Source organism: Aquarana catesbeiana, linkage group LG04, assembly GCF_042186555.1.
Source record: "Aquarana catesbeiana isolate 2022-GZ linkage group LG04, ASM4218655v1, whole genome shotgun sequence".
NCBI lineage: Eukaryota > Metazoa > Chordata > Amphibia > Anura > Ranidae > Aquarana > Aquarana catesbeiana.
Genome location: NC_133327.1, coordinates 67,959,332 through 67,983,581, shown reverse-complemented (window position 1 = coordinate 67,983,581; position 24,250 = coordinate 67,959,332). Strand labels below are relative to the sequence as shown.

At 41.0% G+C, this 24,250-nt stretch overlaps 1 protein-coding gene across 9 annotated transcripts in view; it reads right to left on the bottom strand.

Moving 5' to 3' along the window:
• ITSN2 (intersectin 2) overlaps positions 1 to 24,250 on the bottom strand; it is a 272,629-nt gene that overhangs the window by 73,545 nt on the left and 174,834 nt on the right. For all 9 annotated transcript variants that reach the window (XM_073625291.1, XM_073625295.1, XM_073625289.1 and 6 more), the window contains 11 exons: positions 23,384 to 23,520; positions 16,475 to 16,926; positions 13,713 to 13,831; positions 13,369 to 13,544; positions 11,680 to 11,827; positions 11,227 to 11,432; positions 9,209 to 9,273; positions 6,068 to 6,234; positions 3,809 to 3,854; positions 3,516 to 3,637; positions 1,809 to 1,905 (listed from right to left, as the gene is read on the bottom strand). In XM_073625291.1, the coding sequence (XP_073481392.1) occupies positions 1,809 to 1,905; positions 3,516 to 3,637; positions 3,809 to 3,854; positions 6,068 to 6,234; positions 9,209 to 9,273; positions 11,227 to 11,432; positions 11,680 to 11,827; positions 13,369 to 13,544; positions 13,713 to 13,831; positions 16,475 to 16,926; positions 23,384 to 23,520 (1,735 nt within the window). The remainder of the gene's footprint in view (positions 1 to 1,808; positions 1,906 to 3,515; positions 3,638 to 3,808; positions 3,855 to 6,067; positions 6,235 to 9,208; positions 9,274 to 11,226; positions 11,433 to 11,679; positions 11,828 to 13,368; positions 13,545 to 13,712; positions 13,832 to 16,474; positions 16,927 to 23,383; positions 23,521 to 24,250) is intronic.

Genomic DNA, 24,250 nt, shown 5'->3' with positions numbered 1-24,250 from the left:
ATGCTGCTACAGAGCCTCTAGCGCTGTGTACAGAGTTTAAAGGTTTATGGATTACTACATCAGCAGACGTGGATGGCAGAAGATTATCAGCACAGCAGATAAGTGTAGCAGGGACTGGAGGAGGTGCTCAGTTTTTGGAGAAATGGTGTAATTACCCCTTAAAAGAAAACATTAGGCCAATTACTAGCAAGGGCATTCAAAGAGGACTTTTCTCTGCAGATAAACAGTGTATATTGGCAATTTATTAAACAGTTGTTCTTTTAGGGTTTTGTTCGATATATGCAAAGAGAGATCAAATACTTAAAAGTATAACATTTATTAAAAGTACTGACAGATACAGATAATATTAGAAAATATAACAAGAATACTTAACTAAAGATTTGGTTTCCGCCATGGGTCCCGTTTTCTGTTAAGCAACATGGCCAGAGGATCAGATCAGATGCTTGTATGGTTGCAAGCTCTGGTATGAGACAAACTTATTCCAGTTTGTGCTGTGGTAGATACAGTCTAGTATGTAAGTAAATTACCAAAGTTGTTTGGGCAGTGATATCACCTTTTAACCGCTTCCCGACCAACTCACGCAGATATACTGTGGCAGAAGGGCACGTACAGGCAGATTAACGTACCCGTACCTTGCCCTTTAAGAGGCGGCTTGTGGGTGCGTGCCTGCCGGGTGCTCCATGAGGGTGATCGTGGGTCCCGCGGACTTGATGTCCGCGATCATCTCACGGCGAGAAAGAGATGGTAATGTAAACAAGCATTTCCCCGTTCTACCTAATGACACTGATCACCGCTCCCTGTAATCGGGAGCGGTGATCAGTGTCGTGTCACACACAGCCCCTCCCCCCACAGTTAGAATCGCTCCCTAGGACACACTTAACCCCTACAGCGCCACCTAGTGGTTAACCCCTTCACTGCCAGTCACATTTACACAGTAATCAATGCATTTTTAATCGCACTAATCGCTGTATAAATGTGAATGGTCCCAAAATAGCGCCAAAAGTGTCCGATCTGTCCGCCATAATGTCACAGTCATGATAAAAATCGCTGATCGCCGCCATTACTAGTAAAAAAAAAAAGTTTATTAATAAAAATGCCATAAAACTATCCCCTTATTTTGTAGACGCTATAACTTTTGCGCAAACCAATCAATAAACGCTTATTGCAATTTTTTTCCCCAAAAATATGTAGAAGAATACATATCGGCCTAAACTGAGGAAAAAAATGTTTTTTATATACTTTTTGGGGATATTTATTATAGCAAAAAGTAAAAAATAATGCATCTTTTTTTCAAAATTGACGCTTTTTTTTGTTTATAGCGCAAAAAATTAAAACCGCAGAGGTGATCAAATACCACCAAAAGAAAGCTCTATTTGTGGGAAAAAAAGGACGTCAATTTTGTTTGGGAGCTACGTCGCACGACCGCGCAATTGTCAGTTAAAGCGACGCAGTGCCGAATCGCAAAAAGTGCTCTGGTCTTTGGCCAGCCAAATGGTCCGGGGCTTAAGTGGTTAAGGGGGATAGTGGGCTCGGTCATCCTGCATTCCTCAAGCTTTACATCAGTAAGGTAAAACAATACATATGACCTTATATGGCTCCTTGACCAAGATTAGGAGGCTTAGAATTCATAAGTGAGCCACAATATGAACCAACAATTATAAGTTAATATAAAATATACAATTTTCCCCATCAACAGTATGCAGCAATCTCAAATATTTTCAGTGTTTTTGGTGCAGCCATCTACCACACCAGTCTATTGGGTAGAGTCAGCTATTAATATATTTTGCTATTAACAAGCAAATTCCTACCTGGGTTGAAAGCGGGAGCTGCCTTGTCATTGCTTGGGCCTAGTAACTTGACATGGGTAGCCGGGAACCAGCCCTTCTGCCGCTTCTTCCCTCGTGCCTGTACAGATTGCATCCATTACAAAAACACATTATGTAGGCAAATTGGAATAAAGCTCATTGCTGCAGACAGTAGATACAGACGGTAAAGAAAAGTTAATAGAAAAAGCAAGTTGTAGTTTAAAAAAAATGTCTGCTGAAATCACATGAATTAACTGGGTGGCACCAAGACAGCAACTGAGGGCCTCAGTGAGAGCCTTCAGATGGAGAACCTACAGCTGAAATTAGGGAAAAGGATGGAGGTACAGATGAAAGATATAAATGTAGTTGTTTATGGGGATGTGGTGCATGTCTTCTGAGAAGACCCTGCTTTCTATAACAGAATCAAGACAAAACAAAGATCTCTGCTTTCCCAAAATAACATGAAGTAGCAGTCTGTACGCAAAAATAAGGTATCTAAGGGTTTCTTTGCCAAGTTTGTTTATTTATTTTTAATGAAGAAAAAGTTTTATTGAAAATACATGAGTGGACCCAGGTGGTCCGGTTCCTCCATGATCGCATTGTCCCTCTGCCCCCGTCAATGTGTGCTGGGGCTCCTCTCACTCTCTGAAGGCGAAAAATACCTAAATATATTTCTGCAAGAAACATTATTCCTTGCCAGGCTGCAGATCGCCAGGATGTGCACACTACAGCAATGGATTAGAGCTGTCAATATCACTCTCCCCTATAAAAGATTACTCTACATTAACAGGGGCTGCCCTAATAAACATCACAAAATATGGGATAGATGGCTGGAGGATGCCTCCACCTGTGATGCAGAAGGCTAGATACACTTCTCTTTGGTAACCCCATGGCTCCCTCATTGACCTCCCCCCCCCCCCCACCTTTCAGCCTTGCACTGTTCAATTACCCAACGGACTTTATTATGCAAGCACCTCTTCCTCGGGTTTACGTCATGCTTCTATGTATGTCAATTGGATTGATTCATAAATGTAGTGCCTGTTGCACTATCCACCCGTATGTTTATGTTTTCTTTATGCTCAATAAACGCTGTTTTGATTAAAAAAAAAAAAGAAAATACAAGAGTGGTACAACAGAATCAATCAATCAGCAGCAAAATCTGTTTACAATTCCAGTTATAAAATCCTTCGACATAAGAGCTCACACATACATATATAGAGCCAAGGGCAGCGTAAACCACGTGAGACAAAAGAAACAACAAGCAGAAAAGAAATGACAAAAAATTTGATTTAACCGTAGCTGGGCTATATCAATAAAAGCGCTAAAGTAGGCGAAAAGTTTATATTCGTGCCCTCAAAAACCAATAACTTTGGGCATTTGCATGCAAACCTTAACTTTTACCAACAAATTTATAGGCCAGCCACATCCCTACTCCTGCATCTCTATACTGGACAATAACGGTGTCTATCACCTGACAATCTAATAAAGAGCAGCAGGAGGTGGCAGGTCAGCCCATGACTATTGTGGAAAAGCTTGAAGTTTGCATATTAGAACACCACGGTTTAAGGTTTCTCTGGGCACAGAACTTGTGTGTAAGCATCTGATGGAACATGCCTTGCATTTAGGTTGCTACTTCACATTAGTTTATAATGGGAAAGGTTCCTTGTAAATAAAGAGGTATCCTGAATACACCCCGTATATCACACATACCTGTAATTCCCCTTGCCACCATCCAGATGCATTCTTCTTTAATATAAGTATCAGCTGCCCCGGAGCCAGACTAAGCTGTTCTGTTCCTGTTGCGGTGTAAGCGGTGGTGACCTGAGCAATCTCTGCAATAGAGAGGGACAATGTCTATGGAAAATATAGACTTTCACTATTGAGGTACAACATGAAAAAACACACCCATATGTTAAAATGAAAGGAGTATCAGTGTGCATTCTGTGCGCATCAAAGCAGCTTTATTAAACAAACAGTAATAAATGCTTCATACATATACTTACCGGGTTTTTTGGTTAATGTTCCAGTTTTTCCAACACTGCTTGAACCCTACAGGTGAATAAAGACGACGTATTATTGCAAAGGGAAGGAAAACAGCACGTGCGATTCCTACAAGCTGTCATTGCAGGGTATTTTTATCTAACAAGTACAGGTGTAGGAGGCATATCTGTAGAAATTTCAAATTGACATTCCAGTTTTTAGCTGAGCTCCAGGCACAAAAACCTTCATTTAAATACATTCATCGATAAACACAAGGATGGAAATCCACTTGTGTAAATGTAATAGTGACACCATCGCTGTGCTGTACGTAGCCTGTGGGAGGGGCCCAGCAGCTCCACAGACTAGAGGCCTGAAGAACACAATTAAAAAAACTGAAAAAAAAAAAAAACATGGACTTTATAGGCACATATGTATAAAATTAACAAAATGTATTGATCCACATTAAAATAATTTGTATACAGGTGCTCCGACGGAGACGGCTGTCCCCTCTCTTCTCTCTCTCCCCCCAGTGCATTGGAGGCTGGCTGCCAGTGTGAGGAGGCACGTTTAGGACAGGCATCCGCGATATGGACTGTGTTTCAACTTGAAAACTTGTGGATGAAATTCCTGTCTTGGGGCTTTACATTTATCTTAACAGTTGTACTATTCATACACTGGTACAAACCTAGGATCAAGGCTTTCTGGCCCTCAGGGAACATTGATACCCTAATACGAATGGAAGCATGCAGCCCTAAAACCAAGTATATTTGTGTGTCCTCACATTTTGGAAAGTGAGCCTATTGCAGCCATGCTGGGGGGCCCCCACCAGGCTTTGGGGGTGAGCGCTGTGACCCCAACATTCTAATTGCAAATTGTTAAAGCGCCTGAAAAAGCCACCAGCTTGCGAAACATGTAGAGCCAAACTCATGAGGTCTATCAAGGACAAGTGAAACCCTAATATCTGGAGGTTATGTAAATTTTGGTGTATATTTACTATGCACAAAGTTTCATATAGGATATATTATTCTCTAAGGGATTTGCATTTAGTCTGCGAACAGCTATATTTTTAACAGAAATAATCTCTTTATTCAATTGTTATATTGTATACAAATTATTTTAATGTAGATCAATAAATTTGTTAATTTTATACATATGTGCCTAAAAAGTCCATGATTTTTTCCTTTTTCAATTATGTACATATATAAGGACGTGGCACGGGCAATAAACAAGGTGCCCACAGGCCACCAAATGGGTACCAGACTTACTTATTTCAACTAGAGACCTGAAGAAATCTACAGAAGGGGGTTAACACAAGACCCGCCAACCTGCACAAGGAGAAAGAGCAGCAGAGACTGGTCTGCATTATAGCAAACTCCTGCACAGAGGCAACATGCAAAAGTTGTTTTATGATTAAGTACTGTCCAGATCTGGGAGAAATAGACAAAAGGAGACAAAGTAAGAATACACACGCCTCTCTATTTAGACCAATTTTTCTAATCTAGGCTTCCGTGAAACGCTAGGGATCCTTCGAAGGATGTTAGGAGTTCCTTGAGCAGTGCACAATAGTTAGTGATCTCTCACTTACACTGGCCACCAGCGCAGGGAGGTGGTAAAACATTATTTGCCCTGGGTGTCAAACACACTAAGTATGCCATATTCTTCTATTTAAAAGTTTATAAAACTTATTGCACATGCTAATGTACCATGGGCTGTATGTATCTTTAAGGCCTGAAAATTATTTGAAGGTTTCCTCAGAGGTAAAACAGTTGAGAAAGGCAAATTCAGATGATACTTATTTAGTCTAGATTTCAGCTTCTTTAGCTGGTGTGGATCCACCATCTCTAGATAGCTACACCTGTTACATACATACAAAAAGTTCTTGCAGAGGAACTACAACAACATTAGAAAAGATAAATGTGCCTTTACACAACCTCAGATTTGTTCATAACAAAAGCAATGATTCTTTTATTAGTTTTCCTGAAACCGTTTTATAGTATTTCACGTTTCCTGTGGTCCTGAGTCCAAATGCTCCCTCAAATAATACTTTCAAATCTGGGGAATCCAATCACTTCTCTCTGACAACTTTTCAATAAATGTCTCTGCTGCACAGAGGCAGAAATTCAAGTGAAGTGGTTGAGGGCAAAGGAAAAAGGGAAAACAGATGGCTGCAATTTCAATAGACTTATTATAGGGTAAAGGCAAACCTATGGGGGTAGCAACGTCTAATACACAAGAATACATTTGGTATGAAGGAAATTAGTATACATTTTTTACGTATTTACCTCCTGATCTCGTGGGCGCACATAGTTTGATGGAAATATTCCACTTCGGTCACCAATGGTTCCTGTCCACCACTCGCCATCCTTCTGTGTCACCAGGATCATATCCCCCTCGTTAAATGTCAAGTCGCTGGATTCTGTACTGGAATATGGGTACAGCGCCACATACTCTGCATACAAAAGAGGAAATTTATGCAGATGTCTCAGTGACTAACAAGCTTTACTATGGAATTTCATTTCATTTCATTTCTAAAGCCGCGTACACACGAGCGGACTTTACGGCAGACTTTGCCCGGCGGAGGGGATTTCGACTGACAATTCGATCGTGTGTGGGCTCCAGCAGACTTTGTTTGCTCAAAAGTTGGACGGACTTAGATTTGAAACATGTTTTAAATCTATCCGTCGAACTAGAGTCCGGTCGAAAAGTCCGTTCGTCTGTATGCTAGTTCGATGGACAAAAAGCCACGCTAGGACAGCTATTGGCTACTGGCTATGAACTTCCTTGTTTTAGTCCGGTCGTACGTCATCACGTACGAATTCAACGGACTGGTGGATTGTGTGTAGGCAAGTCCGTTCATTCGGAAAGTCCGTCAAAGTCTGGCGTAAAGTCAGCCGAGCAAAGTCTGCCGTAAAGTCCGCGCATGTGTACGCGGCATTAGTGTTTTAATACTGTTAACGGCTAGAGACCTCAATGAAAGCTGATCTAAAACATTCCTCCATACACTTCTCATTAATGTGGAACGTTAGTCAGAAAATGAAAGAACGGCTAGATCACTTCAGGTTGGTATAGCTACATTCAAAATAAGTGTCTATACTGTTTAAAGTGGTTGTAAACCCTTACAGACCACTTTTACCTACAGGTAAGCCTAGATTAAGGCTTACCTGTAGGTGCAAGAAACATCTCCTAAACCTACATGTTTTCCCTTTGCAGGGAATCAAAGAGGAAGTAAACCCATCAGGGTTTACTTCCTCTCTAAAATCCAGAAATACACTGTCTCACCCTGCTCTGCACAAGCTCAGTTGCCCTCCATTTTTAGGCACTGCCGAGTTTGTAGAGGCCGATCTGCTGACAGCCTTAAAATGGAAATAAACCCTCCCAGCAATTACAGCCAAGGAAGAGGATTCTGTTTGATCTGCAACTGTCATGGAGCTGTACAAGCGATCAGTTAGAACACTAGCCATTTGATGGTTTCACAGTCCGGTTGAGGACACAGCAATTCCAGCATTCCAAGAATGTAACTTTATTTTTTTTTAAAACCGTTAAATTGATGGGTTTAGTTCCACTTTATGATTTACTGTTGTTCAAAAGCTCTGGGCTTTAGCAAAATGGCAGTCTCCAGCAAGAAGGAACAGGAGCAATGCTGGAGGTAAATTACAGCACACACTCATTTTGGTAGTGTAATTGTGTGGAATGTCTGTTCCTTGTTAAAGAACACACTTTTTCATCAAGTTGTTATGAGTAAATTTCCGGTTTAATTTCTGACTGCTTGACTGTAGCAAAGACCAGGTAAAAGACAATTCAACCTAGAAGTGATGTTTTAGTTACAGGTGGAATCTGAAGAACCAGTTTCCTTTATTTCTTGCCATAGTTCTCTGCCCCAGTTCATAGCTTTGTTTTCGCCCAGAGTGAAGGGCTACATGGTCCCAACCAACTTTGGTTGTTCTCACTACTCTGGCTGCATTCTCCACAGTATAAAATAAACTCCAAGGAGGGAACGTGTGCAGTCTTTGGGAGTACAAGCAAAGATATCCCACCACTAGAATCATCAAAAGGTGTAAGGAGCAGTTAGATCAGTGGTCATCAACCCTGTCCTCAGGGCCCACTAACAGGCCAGGATTTATGTATTACCTTGGGGAGATGCAGACTAGAATTCTGCAATCACTGAGCAGCAAATGATATCACCTGTGATGTATTTTAGTTATCTTGCAAACCTGGCCTGTTAGTGAGCCGTGAGGACAGGGTTGATGACCACTGGGTTAGATGATTTACTTATTCAACATATAGGAAAAACTAAAATTTTGAGTTTTGGGTGAACCAAACTTAACAGAGAGCACATATCTGAGGCTCAGATAGCTACAATTGTGTTTTTGCCACTGTCAAACATGCCAGCAGATGGGTATACGGGTTAGGAAGCACCTCCTGATGGTGCTTCCTGATGACGTCCGATTAGTGACGAAACACATAGGAGTGGGGACATCCAGTGACACAACAGCCGCAGATTGGAATGTACGCTGGCTCCAGGTTGGACCGGAGCAGCGGCACTCTTAATCAACATAAATTGGCAAGTCATCCATGTGCCAGGGGGGCAGCAAAACTTGTAAAGTGTTATTATGTTATGTAGATTGAAAGCATTAAAGGGTACTACACTATATTATGGTCTTAGGTTCCTTCCTTTATTTTTAATTCTATTATGGGCCAGGAGTACTGGTGAACCATGGAGACTGGAAAGAGGACCAGTGATCACTAGGATGTTGTGACTATCCTGGGTGTAAGCCCAGGGGGGTCAAATGTATCCGGTGAGTGCATTTCCCAGGGGGCACTACCGGTGTGGCATGATTATGTTGGATGAGTAACACAAGCACTTGGCACCAGAAAAGAAAAACCTTCAGATCTGGCAAAAGCACTTTTTGGTGGACTTATGAAAGCATATATTGCATTAGCACTTTAGTTGTATGTTTTCTGAATACACAGCAGTGGATATATCACAATTTTATCCACAATTATGTTTGAAATTTATGTTTACAAGCACAAAAACGACAGTAGTACAGTAGGCAGAAACATGAACTTGAGCATGGGAAGTGTGAATATCTTTTTGCAGGTTGCAGGTATCTATGTCATTAAACTGCATTCAAGTTTTCAAACTTAGGCAGGCAGAAAATCAGGCATTCTGATATTTACATTCTGCATATTTTCTACAGTCTGCATTTAATCTTTTTTGAATGAAATGCAAACTATTTGTAACATGTAATGCATATGCTTTTACATTTAACAAAGTAAACAATTACACAATTAGATTCAGTAATGTGAAGGAGCCCTTATAAAAGGTTTCAGTCCATGTGCACTATATTAACCATCCACTAGGGCGCCTCATAAATGGTTTTGGACCGTGTGCACTATACTATCCATCCACTAGAGTGCCTTACCATCTGCAGGGGTATATGAAGGGGTTGCTGGTTTCTTCTTAACAGCAGCATACAAAGGTTCGGGTCTGTAATAGAAAAATGCAGGTACATGATATGCCAGTGACAAAAAAATTAGCATGTCCCTTCTTTCAAGTGAACCTGTAACGTGTTTTTTAGACCTCAGACTTTTAGATTCGCACCCGCCCCGCCCCCCTCTGACCAGGCCATTTTGTGCAATACAGCACTGCATTATTTAAACTGACAATTACACGGTCATGCGATGCTGTACCCAAATACAATTTATGTCTTTTTTTCCCCAACAAATAGAGCTTTCTTTTGATGGTATTTGATCACCTCTGAGGTTTTTATTTTTTGCGCTATAAACAAAAAAAAAAAAAAAAAATGACAATAAAAAAAAAAAAAAAAAAACCACACAATATTTTTTACTTTCTGCTATAAAACATAACCAATAAAAAAAATATACAAAAAAAAGGAAGAAAGAAAGAAATCTAATTTCTTCATCAATTTAGACCAAAATGTATTCTGCTACATATTTTTGGTAAAAAAAAATCCCAATAAGTGTATATTGATTGGTTTGAGCAAAAGTTATAGCGTCTACAAACTATTGGATATATTTGTGGAATTTGTATTTCTTTTTTTTCTACTAGCAATGGCAGTGATCAGCAATTTATAGCGGAACTGCGATATTGCAGCGGACAAATTGACACTTTTTTGGGGACCAATGACACTAATAAAGGGATCAGTGCTAAAAATATGCACTGTCACTGTACTAATGACACTGGCTGGGAAGGGGTTAACATATGGGGCGATCAAAGGGTTAACTGTGTGCCTAGCTGATGTTTCAGTGTAGTTGGGGAGGTGCCTTTACTAGTGGAAGGAATTGATCAGTGTTCCTGCTTTGTCTTCCATGCCTTCTGTACTGACATAGGCAGTTCGCTGTTCTGCCTGTGTACAGAATGATCAGCGGGTGTCGGCGGACATAGGGTCTGCGGGACCTGCTGATAAGCTCCCGCTGTTTAGATTCACAGCAGGAGCGAGCCGCCAGCGGCAGCACGCACTCATGCCCAGTACCTGGAAGTGCAGGATCACCTAAATTGAAACTGATGACTCCAATGGTGCAAGGCTTGGTGGTTCACCACCAAGCTATGGAGCTTGGTATTGCTGGGCACTCCTTAAAATAATAGATGGCTGCTTTCAAGTAAACCTGACCCGTTGGCTTCAGCACTTTGAACTGTTGACCTGGAACAAGTATACAGATGGGCAATTCAGACTTGTTTCTGAATTTCATATTTCCGATTAGTTCTTCCAGATCAGTACCTCAAAGCACTGAAGCCAGTGGGTCAGCAGGAAAGCAACTCAGCTGGCATATTTAGAAAACAATCAGCAATGGTGGTCTCCTTCTCCGATTAAGGTTTATAAATTATATCCATAAAATAATCCTAACAATATGGTTGAAGACCAGACACCAAAAAGCACCTCAAGTCTTTTCCATAACATTCTGGTGATCCCTGGTTTACGGTCCACATAGTGCAGTACTCAAAGCTCTCCGATTGGGTCCTAAGCCAGTTGCTGACACTATGCTACACCCCTGCCTAAAATCCTATAACATAGCCATAAAAGAAGCTCTGGTATTGGAATGATGAATAGAAAAGGCACTCAGCTCTAGCAGGGGTGTGTCTAATGGCCCGTACACACAATCTGAAAATCGGGCGAGTAGTTTTTGTTGTGAGGTGTATTCATTTTTGCATTAATTTGAGTAAAACTAAAGATTTTGTAATTCAAGTTATAATATTAACCTTGTAATGAGCTAAACAAATGTTCTATAAAAGTTAGATTTGTCAAAATTTTGGAAATTGTTCTCGTGTTCATTGAGATATTGATTAAAATCTTACTTTTTAAAAATGGGTGTACTCATTTATGCTGAGCACTGTACATCCTCTATTCCTCTCCCCCCTGACCTGGAAGGCTTTCAATGCTGGCTCACCTTTTGAGTGTAAAAGATACATGATTTTACTCACTCAGGGCTCTTATTTTCGCTCCCCGGTAGAATCTTCACATAGGATTTAGGAAACCATCCCTTCTGTCCCCGAACCTCTCCAAACCACCAGTTTTCTTGCTGCTCCAACACAGTGATGGTATCGTTTTTGGTAAAATTCAAGTGGTTGTCCTTTTTTGCAGTCCATGAGCACAGTGCTTGAGCTTTTACTTCCTCCACCGGCTGACCCTACAATACGTTCCAGAAATAATTTTTTCAGAAGATCTACACTTTTGTCATAGTGACTAATATAGATTCTCAGAAAAATTTCGCAACACAGAAAGGTACATAAAAACTGGTCAAATTATACATACAAAGATACTATTTCAGGGTAAAGATGGCTTATAATCTGTAGAAACTAAGCAGCAACATAATGTCTAAATGGAGGGTTGCTAAAAATCATCTCATGTAGAATGAAAACCTTCCTAATGCTTACTTGTCCGTGAATAGGTGAGACAGAGCCCGGAGATATAGTGCGTGTAAATGCAGACATCTTCTGCCATGTTGAGTTAACATTAAGGCTAGAGAAAGGTAGATTCTTATACTCCTTATCCCCCTCAGAGGGCTTAGTTGGTGAAAGCGACCTGAAGATTTAAAGAGAGCGTTCAGATAAGTCTACAAGTATGAAAAAAAAATCATAGATTTAAAACATAATATTGCTAGACACTAAAGCGGACCTTCCTCCTAAATGGGAAGTTCCACTTTTAAGAGGAACCGTGGAATGCCTTAAAAGCCCCTACAGGCTCAAATTTGTTTGGATAATTTTAAGTGCTTAAAACCTTACTTTTACACTTTTTACTTTTTTTTTTTTAATTAAACTTTTTTTTCATCACACAAAAAGTCCCAGATGTGGTGATTTTTTTGGTGACAGATTCTCTTTAATGATACATCCAGGGTCTTTTAGACCCACCTCTCCTCTACCATCTGTCCTCCAATGGATCTAATGCAGTGCAGTGGGATCCAAAAGTGACGTTTTGCAAGTCAGCAAGAAGGAGGAGAGCAGACAGATGTTTGCTCAGCTACCTCCCCTCTACCCTGGTGCCATCCACTATGCTGGTCCTGGGCGTGCAGAGCCCAGGATACATGCCAGGGGGGTTGTTTGGAAGTGATTGGGTGGCTGCGCAGCCCCTGGATGGATTGCTTCCATATGACAGTCAGCAATTGGCTTGTTTTATATACACACCAGGATTGCGTGTACAACTGCCTCGGTGTCCGGTTTCTACAATGCACAGACCTGGCAGTAATGTGGTTGAGGTCATCGCAAAGTACAAGGGAGCACTCTTTACGTCTGGAGGAAATTAGATTTATTCTCCACAATACAGAGAAAGGCTTCTTCATAGTAAGAGCTGTGAAAACGTGGGATAGACTTCCTCAGGAACAAGTTCTGAACAGCTCAGTAGATTGTTTAAAAAAAAAAAAAAAAAAGACAGAAATGCATTAGTAAATGCCCAAAATATAACTGATATTAACATTTACAGGTATTAACACCAGGAGTTGTTGATCCAGGAAATATCCGACTGCCTCTTGGGGGATCAGAACAGATTTTTTTTCCTCACTGGAGCAAATTGGACCATGCTTCATTGATTTTTTTTTTTTCTTCTGGATAACTCCATATAGAGGATTCTCTATATGGAAGTTTTCTATTTATTGATTTTTTTTCTATTGGTTGAACTAGACGGATTTGTCTTTTTTTAACCTATGTAACAGAACAGAATGTGAGGGGAAAGCTTCCAACAGGGGCACCTGTTCTGGTTGCAACCAAGATGGACTTTTCCCTCACTTTGTAGAGATTTCTTTACACTTCCTGGACAAACCAATGGAAAACACAAGATTTAACAACACATCTCAGGGCTTCTTTTTTAAAATGGCATGCATTGAACTGTATGCGTGGTGGTGTGTTGCTGGCATTAACATGCTGCATTTCAATAAAATGTGTGCCTGTATCATTTGATCGCAACACACGCATAAACACACACCAACGCTGCACATGCAGCACTGCAGATCTATAAGCGTGATGCTGACCTCCAGATTTGTAGTCATACATTTTCAGTTTTGCGTACCCTTGATTTTTTTTTTTCTGTGGTGGTGCTTCTATTCACAATGAATTTGTGCCAACATAACTTACTTGGCTGGTAGTGAGGTAGATGACACAGAGATGGATGGAGGCAATAAGGCCTTCTTAGGAGATAATGATTTCTCAGTCTCTGGCAATCTTTCTGCATAATTGGATGGAAACCAGCCGACATTTCCACTCAAGCAGCCGTACAACCAGCCTGGCTCCCCAATGTTCTTCTCATCCACCTGGAGAAAAGAGAAATTCTGTTTCTTTAAGCTCAATTCCAGGATTCAAACAAATTGGCCAAATCCCTTTTCCTTATGCGCTCCATGCACAGCTGATGCATTTCTAAAAATCTTTTTAAAGTGATATTAAACCCTGCCACCAATATATATATATTTGTTTATCTTTACCTGAAGTATATTGCCTGCATCGAAACTCAGTTCATCTGCATTTCTGGCCTCAAATGGGTAAAGTGCTTTGTAATTAACAAACACAGAGGATTTTCTTCTTTCCGAAGTTCCAGCAGGGCCTAGAAAAACAAAAGAAACTATTACAGATCTGCCACCCTTTCATTCCAGACCCAAGTGTTAAAACATAAGACATCTTCTTTTAGGTTTATTCCTAATTATGGCAAACAAAAGCTAAACTTAAAATTATTTTGAGACGGTCCTGAAGATTCTGTATAAAGCTAAAGTGCACCTGTGCTTGGCCTTTGCAGTGCAAATCAACAAGTCCACTTTAATGTTGACATCCAGAGTTGTTTTTTTGGCCTTCCCTTCACTCCATCACTACCTCTTCAACCCCCTGCTGTTCCTCCATAGCAGCAAGAGTTTGAAGGGAAGCTGGAAATCAGTGAAGTAGACATACTCCAATGATCTCCCACTTAGTCCCAATGTCGAGCGGCCACTTTGCTGCATTCTGAACACAGGCGGTTGGATGCTCGCCAACGGCACCATTCAGACAATGCTTTGCATTGTCTGAATGAATGCAAAGTGTTCCCTGATTGGATGAAGTGGAGAGGCAGGGTGATGATGTCACACCCTCCACCTTGTTCAAAGAATGCTTTGCATTCATTCAGAAAATGGTTTCCATTTTCTGAATGTCACCCGTGCCGAGCGGCTGACGTAGGGCAGTGGCTTGGCAAAGGACCCGGAAGCAAATGGAAATCAATGTAGTAGCGGTGTCTTCTTCAGTGATTTCCAGCTTCCAGGGGCATCAGCCAGATATGGTATATGCATGGTCCAAGATGTAACAAAGTAACTATGTATAAAATATCCATACCTGGAATTCTTCTTTAAAGAGGAGCTCAAGTCCCCCCCAAAAAATGTAAATACTTTAGCTGTTGACTTTTAATATAAAGGACACTTACCTGTCCAGGGATCCAGCGATATCCTGACCCAAGCCGATTCTTTAATGGGCTTCGGGTGCAGGAGCTGACATCTTTCCTACTTTGCATGCACGAGCCGCACTGCGCTTTGTGACTAGTCCCGCAGTCTTCTGGGACCTGCGACATGTACCAGAAGGCGTGTGGGGGGGGGCACAGATTCCTGTGGCGATCAGACCAGTGGTGGGAGCGGGTACCTGTCAAAACCAGGTACCCGCTCCCACCAAAAAGTGCCAAAAAAGCGGAACTTCCCCTTTTGGATTTTAAGATTTTAACATATTACAATTTACTAAGCAGGTGTATTTATACCTCGGCTTTACTTCATCACCAGGGCCATTGAGGAGACGAGCAGGATTTAGGATTCAAGCTCAACACCAGTAAATACTCTATTTCACCAGCCCACATTACCATATTTATAGCTTTTGGGATGCTTGACCTCGGGGGAGGCCATCAACCCCAGCTGACATACAGCATGTCATCTCCCTAGCCTTTTGACCCTGTTTTTACATTCACAACAGTTCTGCCCTGTCTCCCTTCCCATAGGGTTTATATAATTATATCTTATCATGCTATTGTTTAAGGTATCGTGTGCATGTGTTTTCTTCCGAACTACATGCAGCAACCTGGTTTCCCCTAATAGGGACTATGGGAACTTTAAGCTTGGTATTTACTTAACATATGGTTTTTATTTAGGCTGTTGTCAAACAGTATTGGTACTCATCTATGCATTTTGGCTTTCTTACATTCTTACAGCATACCCTGAATCCTAGCCACCCCAGGCCCTGATCTAATGGTCTGGAAATAATCTTACATATAGGTATGTTTTGGCTAGCACATAGATAGATGCTTCTATGGCTGACTAGTTACTTCCAATATTTTTCCATTCTTTTGTTCATCTGCTCTTTCACCGGGACTCTCTCTTCAGGCCTCAGTGTCCGTGGTCTTTTCCATTAGGGACTTCACCCCCACCCCCACCCCCTACTTTTCCCCTTGGGGTAGGAATCTGTCCCTTTGTGCTTTTTCTTCTTTCCCCATACATTGGGACATATTGGAGTACTTCCATTATAAACATATACTTAGAAGCAGCCGCAGCATGAACAGATTTGCTGGAGACCTCGTGTGACAGTGTTATTAATGTGAACATGGAATCTTCATGTATATATGACTGGAATAGATGTAAGTGGCAAAGTGTATATATACTCCTTATATTATTATTATACGCGATTTATATAGCGCCAACAGTTTACGCAGCGCTTTACAATGTTGATTTATTGTTTGATTACTTGTCTTTAAATTTTATAGACTACATACATCCTGCTAACCCCTGATGAAAGACAAGCAGCTCTGAAACCCGTTGGGTATAGGATATTGTATCTACATATGTTGTATATCTTGATTTTCAGTTTTCATGACTATGTTCATTTTCTATGTCTGATTTTATTTTTCAATAAATTCTGTATTACTGTACTTGCATTTTCTGTAGTGCCTTAAAAAACCGACCCCTAGGGGTTTTTCCTATTCCATTTACTAAACTAAGCTACAAACTTGGAGAATTTTGTGCCACTCCTCAATTATGTAAACCTTAAAGAATGCAAGGGGAATGTTCCTGACACTCACTAGCACCAAAGAAGTGGCTTGGAAACGCTTCAAAGGGTCCTCAACATTACTGAACAAGTCCATTTGAATTTGACCAACTACTACTAGCTATGGCATGACCTGGATAAATGAGAACTTTCACAGCCCTAACGGCAAAGAAAACAATATTTAGAGCAATAACAAGCTACTTACCTTTATCGATGCTTCCTTGTCTCCCACCAATAGATTTTAGTTTGTCAGCAAACTTCTCATCTATGTTGAGTTTGGAGAATCTCTTCTCAGGCTCTTTATTGGTACTGCTGTCCTTTCGTCTCCTCTCTTCCTCTTCTGCTTTACTCTTCTCCTCGGCTTCTCTTTTAAGCTCAGCCTGTTTACGCTGCTCCTCTTCCCGTTTCCTCCTCTCCTCAGCTTCCCTTTGAATTTCTGCCCGCTTCCTCTTCTCTTCCTCTTCTTGCTGCCTCTCCTCTGCCAGCTTCTGTTGTTGGGCTTCCCGCTCCTTAATTCTGGCTGCCTCCTCCTCGGCCCGCTGCTTCTCCAAGAGTATCTGCTCTTTTCTCCGTTCTTCCTCTAGGCGCTTCTGCTTCTCCTCTTCCTCCCTTTTCACCCGCTCCTTCCACAGGTTCTCTTTCTCCTGCTTGGCTCTCCTAAGGGATGGTAAAAGTAAAAATAAAAACAGTACTGCAAATAAATCAAGTCTGAAGGGGTGGTGGTAACCAATTGTAGCTTAAACTTTGTAGACCCCTGATCATCGCAGCTGAACTATAACTGACCATACATGGGTCGAATTCCGAAAGAATTTTCAATTGTCCCATCAATGATGGGAGAATTGTGAGAGAAATATAATAGAAAACGTAACGTGCATGAGCTGTGACCTGGAAAGAAAAGAAGATTACCAGCCACGAAAATTCTTTTCTGCAGCAACATGAGATGAATGTGAAGGCTTGGTTGGTTGAATTTTGAAATCAATGGTGGCACCATCGGATCACAAAACGCACTAAAATTTCTGATTTTCGAAAGAAAATTTGTTCGTAATTCGACTCATGTATGGCCTGCAAATGATTGAGTTCAGGTGTTCACAGGGATGAACTGGTAATAATGCATAACAATATATATAGTTTAACTAGTTTAGCTCTTTGGACGTACTACATATGTTCAAAAGAGTGAACAGTTATTCACAAGCTGTGGTTCCCGGGCTCTCCCGTTCTTACCGGGACCCCAGGTCATCAACCGCTGGCTTCAGGATGGAGAGCTGGGTGAGAGCATGGCATATCTATGCCTCAATTTCACATGTAAATAAAGAAACCAGAAGAGACAATGATTTAGTCACATTTTAGATCCACTATTTCCTGTCCGGTGCAGCCAGGGGACACATCTAACCAAGCAAATCTGTGTTCAGTTAGATGGTGAAAAGAGCAGGGGAGATATAGGGAACTATTAGACCCCAAATGTCTCAAAAAAAAAAAAAAAAAAAGAGTACCTGTCACCTGCCAAATTCTATCACATGGGGGTTTATGAACCCCTTGGCATAGCAATAAAGTAAAAATAAATATATGAATGAAAAAAAGTTTAAAAATAAAAAATGTATTTAAAAAAAAAAAAAAAAATAGCTGTAACTCCCGTTGCCCTGCACACATGCACGCGTATGTAAACCACGGTCGCACCACACGTGTGACGTATTGTCGTGAATGTCAGAGTAGGAGTAATAATTCTAACATAAGAGCTGCTGGTTAACTCTAAACTGATGAAAAGGATTTTAAAACATCACCCATGAAGATTGTTGGGTACCATAGTTTTTTGCGATATCACGGGCACACGCAATTTTAAGATTTGGCATGTTTGGCATCTATTTACGCCACATAACCTAATTTTTTATTAAAAAAAAAATTGGGTATTCTATTGTGTGTTTTTGCACTAAAATTAATCTTATTATATTTATTCCTGAAAATTTGTGTTTAATAAACCGTTGCGCAAATATCGCGTGACACAAAAATTTGCAACTATCATCTTTTTATTCTACAGGGTCTCAGAAATATAGGGTCTACAGGGTCTTCAGAAATATATAATGTTCTGGGGATTTAAGTAATTTTTGGCCAAAAATGAAGCAAAAAAATGAAAACAATTTTCTTTACAGCTGAACTGGTTAAAGAGTAACGTTGCGTACACACAATCGGAATTTGACAACAAATGTTCGATGTGAGCTTGTTGTCGGAAATTCCGACCGTGTGTAGGCTCCATCAGACATTTGCTGTAGGAATTTCTGACAACAGATGTTTGAGAGCTGGATCTCAAATTTTCTGACAACAAAATCTGTTGTCGTAAATTCCAAGCGTGTGTACACAATTCCGACGCACAAAATTCCATGCATGCTCGGAATCAAGCAGAAGAGCCGCACTGGCTATTGAACTTAATTTTTCTCGGCTCGTCATTCGTGTTGTACATTACCGCGTTCTTGACGTTCGGAATTTCCGACAACATTTGTGTGACAGTGTGTATGCAAGACAAGTGTGAGCCAACATCTGTCGGAAAAAAATCCACGGTTTTTGTGGTTGGAAAATACGATCTTCTGTACGCGGCATTAGTGTGGAGGACCTTGATTGGCCTACATAGAGCCCTGACCTAAACAGTACTAAACACCTTAGGGTGCACTGAAAAGCAGATTCAGAGCCAGATCTTCCAATCCAACATCAGTATATGACCCCACAATTTTTGGCTGAATGAGCACAAAATTCCAACAGGCACATTCCAAAATCTTGTGAAAAGCCTTCCTAGAGGAGCAGAGGATGGTAATGCCACAAGGGAGAGGGAGTCCCTATAATATTGCCCATGTTTTTGGAATGGGATGTTCAACAAGCTCATATACACTCACTGCCCACTTTATTAGGCACACTTGTTCAATTTCTTGGTAACACAAATTGCTAATCAGCCAATCACATGGCAGCAAACTCAATGCATTTAGGCATCTAGACGTGGTGAAGACGAGTTGCTAAAGTTCAAACCGAGCATCAGAATGGTTGTTGGTACCAGATGGGCTGGCCAGAGTATTTTTAAAAAATTGCCGATTTACTGGGATTTTCACACACAACTATCTCTAGGGTTTACAGAGAATAGTCCAAAAAGAGAAAATATCCAGTGTTCAGAATTTGTGTGGACAAAAATATCTTGCTGAGGTCAGAGAAGAATGGGCAAACTGGTTTGAGATGATAGAAAGGCAACAATAACTCAATAACACTCGTTACAATCACGGTATGCAGAATACCATCTCTGAATGCCCAACACATGGAAACTTGAAGCAGATGGGCTACAGGATCAGAAAACCACACAGAGTGAAACTCCTGTTAGCTAAGAACAGGAAATTGAGGCTCACCAAAATTGGACAACAGAATATTAGAAAAATGTTGCCTGGCCTGATGAGTCTTGATTTCAGCTGCAACATTCAGATGGTGGGGTCAGAAATTGCCGCAAACAACAAGAAAGTATAGATCCATCCTGCCTTGTATCCATGGTTCAGGCTTGTGGTGTAATAGTGTGGGGGGTATTTTCTTGGCACACTTTTGCCCCTTACTACCAATTCAGCATCGTTTAAATGTCACGGCCTACCTGAGTATTGTTGCTGATCATGTCCTTCCCTTTATGACTACAGTGTACCCATCTTCTGATGGCTACTTCTAGCAGTATAATGCACCATTTCACAAAGCTCAAATTATCTCAAACTGATTTTTTGAGCATGACAATGAGATCACTGTACTCCAATGGCCTCCACAGTCACCAGATTCCAATCCAATAGAGCACCTTTGGGATGTGGTGGAACAGGAGATTCACACCATGGATGTGCAGCTGACAAACCTGCAGCAACTGTGTGATGCTATCATGTCACTATGGACCAAAGTCTCTAAGGAATGTTTCCAACACCTTGTTAAATCTATGCCACGAATAATTAAGGCACTTCTGAAGGCAAAAGGGGGTCCAACCTGGTACTAGAAAGGTGCACCTAAAAAGTGGCCAATGAGTATCTGTGTCAAGGTCAGATGTTCACAAACTTTTGGCCATATAGTGTACCTTAGATTTGCATTTAAAGTTTCACGGTCTGAGTTTACCAGTTTAAAATTATATTAAAGGTTAAATTATTATTATTTTTTGTAAAAAAAAAACAAACATCTAATACTTATCTGCTCTGTCCAGTGGTTTTGCAAAGCGCAGCCCCGATCTTCCTCTTTTCAAGTCCCACACCAGTGCTCCTGGCTCCTCCTATTCTCTGGGAACCCCCACAGCAAGCCGCTTGCTATGGGGGCACTCGTGCGTGCTCACTCCCAAGCCTCGCTGAGTGTCCATAGGACACACCGAACGGGGCGCAGCCCCACCCCCACTCTCTCATTGGCTCACTGGCTGTGATTGACAGCTGTGTCTCAGTCAATGAGGAGGCAGAGACCCAGAAGAGCAGCCACTCTTGTACACATTGCTGGATTAGGATCGGGCAAATATAAGGGAGAGCTACAGGGGAAGCTGCAAACTGAAGATTTGAAGGCATAAAACGCATGTGGGTAAAAAACCCTCAACCTTTGCAACCACTTTAAATCCAAGAGGAATGGTCACACGTTTCTTTTTTTTTCTTTTTTTGAGTATACTGTATATTAAAAAAGTATCAGGAAATTGCAGCATTAAACAGAGGAACACAGTGGTCTGCAAGCTGAAGGTTTTTCTTAGTTAAAATTAAAGGTTCACATTTGGAAGGTGCTGAAAGGTGCCCGTTTCGGTTTATATATACGTTTTTTCTTTTCTGGGCTGTAGCAATTGGACCTCTTGTCAAGAACTCTCATGCTCTTTAGTAAAAGGCTTTTTTGTCTGTCCAATGCTTGCAGCGCTGACAGGCAATAGCTATAGTTAGCCGGGAGCCGCGGTATTTGCTGCTTGCTTGCTTCCGGCGTCTGTTGCCAAGGCAACTGAGTGTATTTAAATTATGTCGGGTGACGCTGTAGCGCAGCCCCGCTGAGGAAGTTCTGATGAAAGTAATGTGTACGGGGGAGGAGCTACGTTCATATGACATCACCCGCTGCCATCCTAATTCCACACACAGCATGTTGTCCTGTGTTTTATGCACTATTATGTGAGTAGGAATTTTTGTTTGAATAAACCTTTGGATTTTCATACGGAGAGCACTTAAATCTCTTTTTTTTACTTAATGGTCCTGGTGTTACCTGGGTATCGTATTGGAGGATCGGAATCACCAGTTATATGCTATACTTTTCCCTTGTGAGGGATCTGCGCTTATGACTGCCTGTTAGCTCAGGGGTCCACTTTATGAGGTGAGCAAAGCGAGGAGGTGGAGGGATTGTCACTTCAGATTTGTGCTCCCGGATTCTTTTCCAAATACGTGGAAAAAGCCCTGTTCATCTCTTCTGGGATTTGTGGTTCATGTGTTCTGTCACTTGGAATTTATCATGTTTTATTGATTTACTGCACTCCCTTTTTTTATATATACAGTTACGGATTTATGTGAAGATCTATTAGTGTTCAGCTTGCATTTCATTTTGTTTTGTTTTATTGCACTGTTTGCATTTTATATTATACTTTTGGAAAATTTTACTTTTTCCACCGGTATTTATGTTCCAGCTGCTGCCCCCCCCCCCCCCCCCCCCCCACGATGCTTTTACCCACCCGCTGTCACAATTTAAAAACAGCACGGCCTGCCCACATGACAGTGTAATTTATTCCCAGAGTTCTGTGAATGGACTACAAAGACTGTTGGCCGCTTGCAACTCTGAATGAACTGCAAGGGTGCTGGCAAGTGTCTTTGAAGTTCAGCCTTTTTTCAACCAGCATGCCTAGGCACACGAGGGTGCCTTGAGGTTTCTTCAGAGGTGCCTTGACAAAATGCCTAAAAATCGGCCAAAATTTGTATTCAAGCCGGAATGTGTGAATGAAGGCTGCCTTTTAGTCACGCAAAATCACGGGTTCTCATTGTGCATCATTACAACTTTCTAGCTCCTGGCATTTTAACGACCAATGGTATCATCAGTTGATGAGGATGATAGTCGCCTGCATAGCATCCTTATTACTCTCCCCTGCCCCTCTCTATCAGCATTGGGGTCACATTAGCTGAGTAATGGAGAAAAACTGAGGGAGAAGAGAACCATTGAAATACTAATCAGTAGCACTTTGCAAAAGTGTATTTTCTTTGGAAGAATAAAGCACTTCTAACGTTGGGTGTCCTGCTTGCATGAATGTTGCTGCAATACATACTATTAGAATCGTTTTTACATTTTAGAATGGGGTGTCTCAAGACTGTCCACAATTTTTAAAAGGCACCTTGACTGTAAAGAGGCTGAGAAACACTGTCGTAGTTCATTGATTCTTCCTGCAATTCAGTAACTGCCTTTCCTTATCGGAGGTACAGGCAGACAGTGTACTGGGGGTCTGCAGGATCTTGGCATTGCAATGCTTTACAGCAGGGATATGCAATTAGCGGACCTCCAGCTGTTGCAAAATTACAAGTCCCATCATGCCTCTGCCTCTGGGTGTCATGCTTGTGGCTGTCAGAGTCTTGCTATGCCTCATGGGACTTGTAGTTCTGCAACAGCTGGAGATCCGCTAAGTGCATATTTATGCTTTACAGGCTCCAGTGTAAAAAAAAATAAAACAAAATAAACACATACATACCTGCAAAAAGATATGCTTTTTTTCCCTATAAAAGGTGAACGTATCCTTTCATCTCCAGCCTACAATGTGATCATTATGTTTTACTTAACTTTATTATCACATGACTTGGCGTTCCTTTGATACGTTCCCAATTGTTAGTAGGGGCCCTGAACCGTCAGTCCGGTTTGACAGCTAGTATTCGCAAACAATGTCAGCTACAAGCTATCAAACAGGGGAAAGTAGATTAAAGTTAAATGTAGATGTTGCAGATGGGGAGGGGTTAGTAATCTCAAAATCTAAATTTTTTTTTACTGGACAACATAACCCATATCATCCCTTGTTACTGATAGGCACTCTAAAACTTGCATAGAAAAAATATGTGTTAATCCTATCAACCAATCAAACTTGATTGTTTTTTTAAAACTGAAACCTTATTGGTAGTGCACAATGCTGTGATTTTTTTGTTACCTTGCCGCCTCCTCCTCATCTTTCTTCATTTGCGCCATTTCAGTTTTCTTGCGTTCCAAATCCTGCAGTTTTTCTTGCTTGATTTTCTGTAATTGGTGGAATGCAGCTTGCTGCTTGTTGTAGCTTTCTCTCAACTCCTAATTAAAGGAAAACAAGCCATCAGGATTAGGCAACAAGGTGCAACAGAAACAATCTTACCAAAATGGAAGCTGTGTCTGGCAACATGCAGTGACATGGCTGTACATGGGCAGGTGACCCAACATACACTGTATGGCAAAATAAAACTATGGACTTAGCTGAATAAGGGCTGGGCAGAGGAACTAGACAATGTCTATCCATACAATGATCACACAAGTTTAATTATGTTCCAAAAAAAAAAAAAAACAGACATGGGTCAACTTTCATTCAACACATTTGTCATACAAAAACTAAATTCAGTTTATGCTCAAGAGTAATGAATTTGTTCACAGCAGATCCACAGGCCACAACAGATGATACAGAGTTGAAGTACATAAAAGTGAATGGTTTTATCTGTCAAATGATTTGTAATTCTTTTCAGCTGGCTTTGAGATTTACACATCTCTACTACATTGCTTAACTCATCAGGTGACCCCGCTACTTCCTGTTTTAGCTGTGCTGCGGTGTCACCTACCTGTTCAGTGAACAATGAATCAGTAAGAGTGGTGTCACCTGCCTGGCTATGCAGTGATGTAGTTGTGTAAAGGCATAGGATTGAGCAAAGAGAATTTTAAATCCTGTAAACAGCACATGCATTTTTTTTTTAAGTTTGTACGCAGTTGTTTGCCGGAGTTTCACTTCAGAGTAAACCTTGGCAATTAATACTGATGTCAATAAATGCATAAAACA